This window comes from Bufo gargarizans, chromosome 5, assembly GCF_014858855.1.
Source record: "Bufo gargarizans isolate SCDJY-AF-19 chromosome 5, ASM1485885v1, whole genome shotgun sequence".
Classification (NCBI taxonomy): domain Eukaryota; kingdom Metazoa; phylum Chordata; class Amphibia; order Anura; family Bufonidae; genus Bufo; species Bufo gargarizans.
This window is the reverse complement of record NC_058084.1, coordinates 6150613-6163385: the sequence shown is the minus strand read 5'-3', so window position 1 is coordinate 6163385 and position 12773 is coordinate 6150613. Positions and strand designations below refer to the sequence as shown.

Below are 12773 nucleotides of genomic sequence, written 5' to 3'. Positions count from 1 at the left end.
AATTGGCAGTGGTCTTGGCACCAAGCGATCTGAACTTCTGCCATGCCTGTGACATCCGTTTTTTAGGTCCCTTTTAAGGGTCAACTAATTCAATGTTTTATGTCATATTACTGTAAGTGTTAATTAGCAGATGACACTGGAGACCCTGCAGGCAAATACCTGATGCCCCGGAGTTTCGCTCTGTTGTCATGCCGATCTATAAGGTTGTGCAATATTTCGAGCACTAGCTGACGCAGCTCCAAGTCCTCCATCAGAGAGGGAGACAGGAGAGGATCCAGGAACGGTTGGGGAAGGGCAGCTGCAATGGTTTTTGCCTTGTAACCTGAAGTCACCTGTGAAAAAACACCAAAAAAAGCACAAAAATGAAGTACTGTGTACGATAATGCATAGTCCTGCACCTTCACATCGATGGTTAAAATAAAGTATAGATGATTATTCTAAATATTCCCAAGCATTATGTGAGGGATACGTCGAGTCCAGATTTATATCCCCCAGAGGTACACAAATAATTACCCGCCCCAAATAATTACACCCCATTTATCATTACAATGCAGCTATTATTGGACTCATTTCTCATCTCTGTGTTTCAAACCACAACTTTTTTGTTGTGTGAAAAAAACTATTCTGCCCCTTTTTTTTTTTGGGGGGGTTTGAGTCTTTTTACAAAGTGCCATACAAATAAAGTGGTTTCTAAATTAAAGGCTACGTACCATAAGTAGGGAGCGGAGAAGCATGATCTGGATTCTCTTTGTTCCAAAATCCCTAAAAAAAGAAAATAAAAATGAAATAAATAAAAAAGAAAAAGTACATCTAACAAAACAAAAGCTGCAAAGTTAAATGGGTATTCCCATGTGGACATTTATGGCATATTGACTGTATGTGCTAGAAATTTCCGACAGGTGCAGATCCAGCTCCTATGTCAAGAGCGGGACCCTGTTATGAAGGGGCAGCACACCGCTTGGTTATTTTCAGAAGTCCCAGAACAGTATATTGAGACCATGCTGCACATGTGTGCCCACCTCTCCATTCAGTGTTATGGGATTTAAAAAAATAGCCATTAATGGGTTTTACCCATTACTTTAGGATTAGTGGGGGTCCAACCTCTGGGACCCCCACACAATCCTGAAAATGAAGGTATCACTGCTGTACTTTAGCAGTGTGTCCACCTCTAAGTTATCCCTATTGTTCCTGGTACCTATTCAAGTGAATGGGCCAGCAGGCCTCTGCACAGTGGGTGGCCAAGAGCGGGAAAACACACAGTAATGGTGAGGTAGTGTGGTGGACGCCTCATTCTCAGGATCATTGGGGTCCAAGACACTAGATCCTCACTGATAATAAAGTAATAGCATATCCTAGCGAAAGGAGCAACTTAGCTTAAAGCCTACCTAACATTTCAATAGTACAGTGTGGTACATGAGGAACAACACTATTTGTGGCCTTTATATCACTTGTACCTGGCAGTTTTCCTATGTGCATACTGAATGTGGAGTTTGCAGTTCTCCCAGAGATGGTGGGAGAAGACTAGCTGCAATCCACTGTACACAGAAAGTAGAGGAGAATCTGCTTCCTAACCTTCTGTTACTCACTCAGAAGCAGCCCTAGGATCATAGAGGACATCATAGAGAAGTCCTGACCTGTACGGTTATGAATAAAGCACTTTTGCCAAGATATAAACTTCCTATTCAGCTGCAGCAGTCTTTGTCTGTGTGTTTTTCGGTCAGCTCCTGCTCACTCTTCCCCCCTCTCCACTCCATAAACTTGTATTGACATGTGTAATATGATCCTTCTGTGAAGCTGTAACGTCCTGGATAGGTTTAAGAAATTTTTCAAAGTGAAAAGCAATTAGCAAGAAGGGGGAAGGGGCAGAGATGGGTAAACAGCTGATATACTGGGGCATTTTTCAACAGTCTCACACGTGGCAGAAATCAGTGACATGCATATGAATGGGGTTGTTTCTGCAGAATGTGCATGGATTTCTACAAGCTCGGTTTGGATGAATGGGATAATTACTTCTGCCACAAAAGAACATACCCTTCAAGGGGTTTCCCAAGATTTTAACTTATCCCTTAACCACCCGTGTCCCCTTTCTGTCCTTTTCCTGGGTGTTTTGGCGACTACAAGAAGAGATCCCCTGTTCAGGATCCTCATCTATTGGCCAGAGTGGAAAGCAGTTTCAAAAACCTGTCCTGTATTACACAGAAATCCCATTGACAGGAATAGATACTGTGTAATGCTTAATTTCCCCTCTGGAGGCGCTGCAGGGAAACTAATCACTTAGTACCAGGTTTCCTCGCAGATTGCAGTAATCGTTGAGGGTCAATTTATGATCAGCTTATTGTGAATGGTGCCTTGATGGAAGTAGGGATTGTCTTAAGCGGAGAACCCCTTTATTTTACAAGATTACAATCGCCTAGCAATGCTGACCATGTGTCCTGCATCAATTTTATATTGCAGAAAAGCTGATGCTTGAACCCCAAAGTATACTTTAACCTATGTATTACGCACAAAGACCCCGAAAACTCATACGTGAATCAGGTACCTCCCACAATACTGAAATGCGCACTCTTTCTCCCTCCATTCTATGAACTGTCCCCTCTACGGAGGGTGGCGCAGCAGCCGTGGTAAGATTTTCCTTAACTCACAGTGACCATTTCCTCAGCAGGGAGTTTGGAGAACGCTACGTTACCGTGGAAACGTGTGACTGTTGTCATGGTAACAGACACCCGTATATTATACTTCTCGTCAGCAGATTTTCTTTACTATTGCAACTCCCCCCACGGCAAATACGTAAAGAAATAAAGTAAAATAAATAAGGAGTTTGCGTCTGTGCGCCGTGAAGGCGAATGCAGCTTCCACATGATTAAAACAGGTGTAGCCCTTTAAGAGCATGCATTCTAGATGCAGTGCAGATGTGTGCACAAGGGGTTACTTCTGCCTCACTGTCTAATTCTGCCTCGACGTCTTAAGTGGGCACGTGTGCTGATAAGACATCTGCTGCACGGCAAGAAGGTAAAAATAGTGCCTCAATCTCCGCAATCTGCATACAGCCCACAGGGCAGAGAGGTCTACAGATCGAGGCCAGCGGTAGGGGCAACTGTAAATATGGTAGTGACATCATAGCAGGGTAGTATGGATAATCTGACAGGTTTTAGGATATGTCTGGTTCCCCCAGTGGGTGGCTGCGGTGGAGTCCAGCCATTGGTCACAGTGTAGGACCTGCTGAGGTTTTGCCATCATGTCTCCTGCAGTCATCGCCGATATCTTGGAGGTGCCAGTGCCATCCACATGTTGCTAATAAGGTCTGCTGGGCTTTACCACACAGTAATAAAAATAAAATAAAAAGACGTGTGGGCACATGAGGCCAAAAGGGACCTCTGACCTTAGTCTTGTAAATGGCCGCCTATGGTTATACTCGGCATATGTGCAGAGTCTTCCCGGCACTTACATCAGGAACGTTCACCTGAATGCTGTGTGATCATAGCCTCAGAAAGGAGACGCCCAGCAGGGCTGGTGTAGAGAAGTTGATGGTGGGTAAGGCTCTGTTCAGACCTCGTTATTACTTGACATTCAGCTCATGCATCGAGACGGCCCCCGACACATGCAGAACGTGTCCGTAGACCCGTAGGACAGAATACATTGCCATCTCCAATACTTGCTTTCCCTAACATTTTACTAAACATAAGATGCAAATATAGTGAGTGGTGGACTTACCATGGAGGAAGACCATAGGGTCTGTGGAAATGCATTTTTCTTGCGTCCATGACATTTTCTTGCAGTCATGACTAGGGAGAAACTCAGGGCGTAGAGATTTTTACAGCTTCCATTAGGTTTAATGTTAACTATACAAATTCCTAGGTATTGAGCGCCCCCTAGTGGTGGCTGCAGTCAATTTTATCACATACTATGCGAGTGGAAGTCTAAACTTTTATGAGACATGGTGTTCAGAAAGAGGGCCATACTTATAAAGGACAGCTTCCCTATTTTATTTTCTGACACAGAAGTCAGGTAAAGAGTGTTGTAAATCTCACTGGCGGAACGTGGCTTATTAAAGGGGTTTTCTGGGTGTTTAATATTGATGGCCTATCCGACCCCCACTGCCGATCAGCTGTTCGCAGCCTAAAAACACAGCTCCATCCATTGGAAAGTGGCCGTGCTCGCTACTGCAGCTTGGGTCCAATCACTGAAATAGGACAGAACTGGACCTTGGCCATGCGACTGATAAGCTTGGCCTCCGTGATTGCCACGGTTTTGCCAGCTAATTGGTGCGGATATCAGGAGCAGGTTCCCCATCATTAAGACATTGATGAGCTATCCCGAGGATAGGTCATCAGTATGAAACACCTGGAAAACCCCTTTAAGTTTTCCTTTGGGGCCCTATGAGACCTGTGAATGATGCCAAATGATAAGCTCTGGTACGTCAAGCGCCCTCGGTGCGGCTGTGTCCGTTAGGAGAGATCTTTACACCTCGGCAATGAAGGAAGGTTCCTGATCGTGTCGGAAGGATTCTGCGATTCCATGTGACGCATGAAAAGGTTAAACTGTTAATTGACAAAATTAAATTGGACAGGAGAGCCATTTCTTTATTTTCTTCATCAAGGTTTTTCAGTTGAGCTCTAGAAATATACGACGGACGGACGGACGGACGGACTTGATCTAAGCAAAGTCCTTGGAAAATCTGATGGCTTATGCCAAAACGAGGCTTCAAAACGTCCTTCTCATTGAAGGAGTTGCTCCACCAGGAGAATCCTGTCCATTCATACAATTAGCATATGTGGACAGTAGGGGAAGGAGAGAGGGTAACCGAATCAGGAGCCCTTATAGTAGCCACTGCAAAATGTGCAACTTCGGCACCATGTAATACCACATGTTACAGATATATTACAAAGTTTCTTATATTCGCCTACCCTGTACGACTGAGTCTCATGCAAAATTTGTTAAAAGTACAGTGACGATTTAAATATAGTTACATGGGGGAAAATAAATAAATAAATAAAAATCACCAAACAAAAACTTGATTTAAATAAGAGTAAATTTTCTGACACAAACTTTTATTTTGAAAACCCACTGAAGAATGACGTCATCGGCGCAGGCGCAGTGGAGATGTCTGAGCAGGGAAGCGGTCGGACATTCACTGCGCATGCGCCGAATACAGCCGCGCACGGCGCATGCGCGTGAAGTCGTCTGTTTGATGCATTCCGAAGCAGATGGGCGGGCTGGAGGGAGGCGCTGAGCGGCGGCATCTTGAGAAGGTAGACCGATCCTCTAGGTGCTAATGACGCCCCCATAGCACCTAGAGGGTCATTAGCATATTAATAAAAGTTCTTTTTTTTAGGTAAACGGCTGCCCCAAAATCTATTATAGCAGGATAGTTTGGCAGAGCAGACACTAGCGGAGCGCTAGTGTCTGACACCTAATTATGTGAAATCCAAGTGGTAGAAACCCTTTAAAGAGGACCTTTCATTACAATAAAAAATCGAAACTAAGTATGCTGACATGGAGAGCGGCGCCCAGGGATCTCCCTGCACTTACTATTATCCCTGGGCGCCGCTCCGTTCTCCCGGTATAGGCTCCGGTAGCTTCATATTTTCGGCTCAACTGGGTGGAGCCTGCGGGCGTCTCCTTCTCCCAGGCTGTAGCGCTGGCCAATCGCAGCGCTCAGCTTATAGCCTGAGAGAATTAAAAACCTCTCAGGCTATGAGCTGAGCGCTGCGATTGGCCAGCGCTACAGCCTGGGAGAAGGAGACGCCGGCAGGCTCCACCCAGTTGAGCCGAAAATATGAAGCTACCGGAGCCTATACCGGGAGAACGGAGCGGCGCCCAGGGATAATAGTAAGTGCAGGGAGATCCCTGGGTGCCGCTCTCCATGTCAGCATACTTAGTTTAGATTTTTTATTGTAGTGAAAGGTCCTCTTTAAAAGGACAGCCAATTCATTGCAATGTCCCCCGCAGCGCTGCACGGGAGACTGACGATTTGATGAACAGATTCCTTGCAAGTTACAGCTGATACGTTTTCGAGGGCAAAGAGCAGGCAGCCACCTTAGAGGGCATCTGTCAGCAGATTTGCCACTATGACACTGGCTGACCCGTTACATGTGCTCTTGGCAGCTGAAGGCGTCTGTGTTGGTCCCATGTTCCTATGTGCCCGCATTGGAGCAACGGGGGCAGTACCATTACACCTAGACACTCTGCAACTGCCGATCCTATCATCACACCTGGTCCTGTCAATCGAAGTGCAGAGGGTGAGGCCTAGGTGTAATGGTAACGCCCCTGTTGCTCCTAGAGGCTCATTTGCATATAATAAAACAACATCAGTTTTCTCAGCAATGCGGCCACATATGTACATGGGACCAACACAGATGTCTTCAGCTGCCAAGCGCCTGTGTGCGCGTGTTCACAGGAAGTCTCGCGTCTCGCGATTTGACGCATATATGCGTGACTCTGCCTGGAACAGCCGCCTCCGGGCCGTGATCCTGCGTTAGGCGGTCCAGAGGCGGTTAAGAAAGTTTTACACAATTATTTAATTTTTGAAACAAAAAAAATATCATGTTTTTTCAGCTTTTGGGCAATTATCTTAGGGTCTAATTTTTTGCAGGATGAGGTGACGGTTTGATTGGTACCATTTTGGAGTACATACAACTTTTTTGATCACTTTTATTACCTTTTTTGGGAAGTAAGGTGGGCAAAATTTCTATTTCATCATAGTTTTTTATTATTATTTTTTAATGGCGTTCACCGTTCGGGTAAAGTAACATGACCGTTTTATAGATCAGGTCGTTAAGGACGCGGTGATATCAAACATGTGTAGGGAATTTTATTATTTTTAATCAGTGATAAAGGTGTTTTTTTATTTTTCCTTTTCACTTTTTTTTACATTTTTTTGACCCAGACCCACTTGGTTCTTGAAGATCCAGTGGGTCTGATGTCTGTATAATACAGTACAGTACACTATATAGTATCTGCCTTTAGCAGAAGTCTAATCAGTACCATGGACAGCCGAACGCCTGTGAAGGCGTCAGGTTGCCATGGTAACCATCACTCGCTACCACAGCAGAGCAGTGGGCGATGGGGAGGGAGGGGGTCCCATCGGGGGCTAAAAAGGCACAGCAGCCCTCGATGGGAGCTCACTCGCTCTTAACCTCTTCCATACAGCGGTCCCTACGGACCGTGGCATGGAAGGGGTTAAACGCCTGACATCTGTGCCAGCACGGATGTCAGGCGTTTCAAGCAGAGTGTCAGCAATGTGCTGACACTCTGCAAACCGCTCGGCTATCCTGAGAGAGGGGGGCGAGCGGATGATCGCATGCCTGCCCGCATCCCCCCCCCCCCCTCCTCCAAGCACCGCCTGGCCGCACTTCCCTCTTCCGTCCCCCGGGGGGGGGGGGGTGTTACTTTAAAATAAAGGTTATTTTAAGTTTCTGATTGCGTGGGGGATCAGAAACCGCAGGTCTGAAGTGACCTGCGGTTTGCTGTGATCGACGACATGGGGGGGGTGTCTGCTCAATGATTTGGGCAGGCACCGGTTTAACAATCACCGCCCGCCGGGCGGTGGCGATCAGAACTATACATGACATACCGGTACGTCATGTGTCCTGAAGAGGTTAAAGAGAAGCTGGACACTTGAAATCACCTTCAAAGCAGTGGTTACCAATAAAATGATATTGTTACAGATACTTCCACAGTGTAACCTAGTATAAGAAATTCTGTAGTTTCCGCAACAATATACTAAAAGACCGTAATTTACAACAATCTGCAGGATATTGAGTGACGCCCAGTTGGGCACAGTTGTAAACCAACCTTACTAATGTTTCAGGAAACTATAAGCAAATGTACAAGGTATGGATTTCCCCTGAAAAAAATTTCAGCTCATGTTGGATTAAGAGAGTCTCCTGAGACCTTTATACTGAGGAATTCATAGATACACAGTAATCGGATATGTCCTCTGTCCTTTACGCTGGCAGTCCAGGAAAAATATATACGCTCGTCTGCCCCATAGGCTGATTTTAATTAGTGTGAGTATATAGCTTAGCCTGCTCTCACTCATTCACTGGAAGCCATTTGGCACCAGGAGAGGTTTAGTGTGGACTCTCCTTGCATTCTTTGGTGCCCATTTGGCACCAGGAGTGGTGTGGAGTGGGCTCGGCATGCAGGTTGGCATCTGCATTTCTTGGACATAATGGAGGCCATTTTGGCACCAAAAATTACAGACATTAAAGCAGGCCCAGCATGCATGTGGAACCTACACTCCCTGAATTGTATGGTAGCAGTCATGGCACATGCAGACGGGCTCAAATAATTTTGTGCATTATGTTAAAGATAATACAAACAGATCCGTTCTGAACGGATGCAGACGGTTGTATTATCTGAACGGAGGCGTTTGTGCAGATCCGTGACAGGTCCGCACCAAACTCGAGTGTGAAAGTAGCCATAACATTGCAGACATAAAGAGGTCTTCTCACACGAGATGTAAAAAAAAAACATGTCTGCAAAAGTGGCCATAGCATTCAACTCTCCCACAGTATGTAACAGGTCTTTTATGAAAATTTCCTAGAATCTTGTTGCTATGTGATGAGAGAATATATCTCCATGGTAACAGACAACAAACACTGTGTAGTCTGATCCGGCAGTTGTACTTTCTTCTATCTTCCTGCTAAGTTATCAAATGTGTGCTGGCACAAAGAAATGATGAGTCAGTAGGGTTACACTACACAAAATGTGTTTGGTGCACATCTCACAATACTAAGGCTACTTTCACACCCGCGTTTTGCGCGGATCCGTCATGGATCTGGTAAAACTGATCCGTTACAATAATACAACCGCATGCATCCATTCAGAAAGGATCAGTTTGTATTATCTGTAACATAGCCAAGACGGATCCGTCATGAACTCCATTGAAATTCAATGGGGGACGGATTGTGTGCCAGGACGGATCCGTTTGGCTCAGTTTCGTCAGGCGGACAACAAAACGCTGCAAGCAGTGTTTTGGTGTCCGCTTCCAGAGTGGAGTGGAGACTGATCGGAGGAAAATTGATGCATTTTGAGCAGATCCTTTCCCATTCAAAATGCATTAGAGCAAAACGGATCAGTTTTGGACCGCTTGTGAGAGCCCCTGACGGATATCACAAACGGAAAGCCAAAACGCGAGTGTGAAAGTAGCCTAAGTGACAACATACTGAACAGTATGGGTCCTACTGCAGGGTCCCACCATGAACTTGGAAATGAAGAAGCGGCAGTGCTGGTTAAGCACAATGGTTCCTTCACACGGAGAGGCTCCCAGCCACCCTCTGCGAAGGGAACTACAACACATGTTTCAACCCACTGCACAGTGCCAGGTCAGGAAAATATTCAAGGGGCCGCATCCAAAGACATAGATGTAGAGGGGAAAAAAAAATATATATATAAATGTGAAAAGAATGAAAGCAAGAAGTGAACAGCAATCACCACATTCACTTGGTGACTCACCCCAACTGACTTGTATCGAGCGTGTGTGGAGATCCAAAAACAGGTACTTTGCCCATGATGAACATCATAATCTCAGACCGCTGGTAATCTGGTAAATTACTTCCAAAGAAACCTGAAAAAAAAAAAAAAGTTTCAAATTGAGGAACAAACCTCGAAACATTCAGAGGAGGACAACAGCTCCCTTAAAAGCATAAACAGAGATGTACAGAGAACCTGGGGTCAAGCTGAAAAGAACCTTTGGGAGGGAGCACTGCAGGGGCGGGTCTACCAAGAGAGAAGATGATTGGCTGAGAGCTACCAACACCCAAGACTCTGCTTACTACACACACCTCTCAAACATCCTGTTCAGCTGCATGAAAGGCGCCTGAAATCCAGTTAAGTCAAGGGTAGAGAACTCCCAAGTCAAGTACCGTAAGTCAAAATGATCAAGAGACTATAAACACATGCCGTGTTGAACTTATTAGTGTAGGGTACTACTAGAGACATGGTACAAACCTCTTGGGGCAAAATGTAGCATACCTTGAGAATCTAGACTATAGAAACCTAACCTAAAAGGTCCATGCACCTAGTACAGACCCTCTATATGACGACACAGAGTCCCGATGGGTTTGTATTATGGACTCTCAGGCACTAGTATGTCCTAAAGCAATACTAATAGGAGTGGAACGTCTCTAAAACACGACATGGGTTAAAACATTCCTCATATTCCGATCAAAGATACTGATAAATCTGAAGTCCTCTGTGTAACTTCCTAAAAATATGGAGGCTCACTGACGTATACTGTGGGCATAGGGAAGGATAGGGATGCCAAGCTTCGGATGTGTACAGCAAACAAGCGCATGAGTCCTCAGGTAGATGGTGCTCGGCCGACCATGAGCCAAAAGGAAATCAAGGATCTGGAAGGAAAAAACTTTCCACCTCCCTCATAAATGGTGTCTGGTGGTTGCACAATCCCCCCTGTGACAAGCATGTTACTAAAACAGTACGCATTGGAAACCCCCGATGATAATTACGGATGACGGTGGATATTGCTGCTATGCCTGAGATAGGAGAGGAATATTTTGACATTAGATGTCACTGTTGCATCTCCTTACAGCCACCAGAAGCTATTGTTCAGGATCTCCTATACTGAATCCTGTTGACCATCCATTTTCAAACCTCTAATAGATTTTATGACAAGTAAGAGCTTCACCTGCTCTATTATTATATGTTAATTTTTGGTTTCTACTTTTTCGCCGGCTCCATCTGAAGATTTAATTGGCAATTTGACCTCTAAATCTGAAATCTCTCAAAAACCACAAATCTATAAAAACATCACACACAGTAATTTATACGAACAAGTAAAAGTACAAACAACGCCAACGAGACGAACAACCAACAAAACACATACAGAGGATCTAACTGGAAGCGCTGGAAATGTATACAATATAGATGATAAAGACCGATAACTGTCCAAAGCAACATTCTTATACATAGGAGCAGTATTATAGTAGTTATATTCTTGTACATAGGAGCAGTATTATAGTAGTTATATTCTTGTACATAGGAGCAGTATTATAGTAGTTATATTCTTGTACATAGGAGGCAGTATTATAGTAGTTATATTCTTGTACATAGGGGCAGTATTGTAGTAGTTATATTCTTGTACATAGGAGCAGTATTATAGTAGTTATATTCTTGTACATAGGAGCAGTATTATAGTAGTTATATTCTTGTACATAGGAGGCAGTATTATAGTAGTTATATTCTTGTACATAGGAGGCAGTATTATAGTAGTTATATTCTTGTACATAGGAGGCAGTATTATAGTGGTTATATTCTTGTACATAGGAGGCAGTATTATAGTAGTTATATTCTTGTACATAGGAGCAGTATTATAGTAGTTATATTCTTGTACATAGGAGCAGTATTATAGTAGTTATATTCTTGTACATAGGAGCAGTATTATAGTAGTTATATTCTTGTACATAGGAGCAGTATTATAGTAGTTATATTCTTGTACATAGGAGCAGTATTATAGTAGTTATATTCTTGTACATAGGAGGCAGTATTATAGTAGTTATATTCTTGTACATAGAAGGCAGTATTATAGTAGTTATATTCTTGTACATAGGAGCAGTATTATAGTAGTTATATTCTTGTACATAGGAGCAGTATTATAGTAGTTATATTCTTGTACATAGGAGGCAGTATTATAGTAGTTATATTCTTGTACATAGGAGCAGTATTATAGTAGTTATATTCTTGTACATAGGAGCAGTATTATAGTAGTTATATTCTTGTACATAGGAGCAGTATTATAGTAGTTATATTCTTGTACATAGGAGCAGTATTATAGTAGTTATATTCTTGTACATAGGAGCAGTATTATAGTAGTTGTATTCTTGTACATAGGAGCAGTATTATAGTAGTTATATTCTTGTACATAGGAGCAGTATTATAGTAGTTATATTCTTGTAGATAGGAGGCAGTATTATAGTAGTTATATTCTTGTACATAGGAGGCAGTATTATAGTAGTTATATTCTTGTACATAGAAGGCAGTATTATAGTAGTTATATTCTTGTACATAGGAGCAGTATTATAGTAGTTATATTCTTGTACATAGGAGCAGTATTATAGTAGTTATATTCTTGTACATAGGAGGCAGTATTATAGTAGTTATATTCTTGTGCATAGGAGCAGTATTATAGTAGTTATATTCTTGTACATAGGGGCAGTATTATAGTAGTTATATTCTTTTACATGGGGGAGCAGTACTATAGAAATATTCTTGTCCAAGGGTTACAGTAGTATAGCATTTATCTTAAAATATAATGTACATTAGATTGTCAGAAATGGTGCTCAAGAAAAAGGTCTCACTGGAATTTATAAAAAAAATATGGCTAAAAGAGCAAAAAGCAGAATGTGGTTAATGAGAAGGTGAAGTTGAACTTTACCAATGGTCTGAATAATGGCGTTTTGAACAATGCGCTCATCACTTTCTTTAGAGCTGGAACTGAAGACTGCGCTGCCTTCAGAACTTCTCCGATAACCTAGCTCAAAGTCAACACTCAGTGTCAGATGCTTCAGAAGGGTGTTGAACACCTCCAGCACTGTGGGACCTGGAAGAAAGAGCAGGTATCTTAGCTCAATTTTATTGGGTCACATAATTTAACACTGTATGACTGCAAACTGAAATGTAAATGAAAGGAAAAGAAAAAGCTAATTGCTAGTGCAGAAGACAAAACTAAAAATTACATACACACCACAAGAGCAAGCAATGTACAGTCACTGAGCCAGCAGGGAATGTTGGGAGATAAGCAGCTTCAGCTC

General features: G+C 43.2%; 1 protein-coding gene across 3 annotated transcripts in view; it reads right to left on the bottom strand.

The window, feature by feature from the left end:
* The window catches only part of EFR3A (EFR3 homolog A), a 121149-nt gene that overhangs the window by 28364 nt on the left and 80012 nt on the right, over positions 1–12773 (bottom strand). For all 3 annotated transcript variants that reach the window (XM_044294172.1, XM_044294170.1, XM_044294171.1), the window contains 4 exons: positions 12398–12562; positions 9460–9571; positions 711–762; positions 160–332 (listed from right to left, as the gene is read on the bottom strand). In XM_044294172.1, coding sequence (XP_044150107.1) covers positions 160–332; positions 711–762; positions 9460–9571; positions 12398–12562 — 502 coding nt within the window. The remainder of the gene's footprint in view (positions 1–159; positions 333–710; positions 763–9459; positions 9572–12397; positions 12563–12773) is intronic.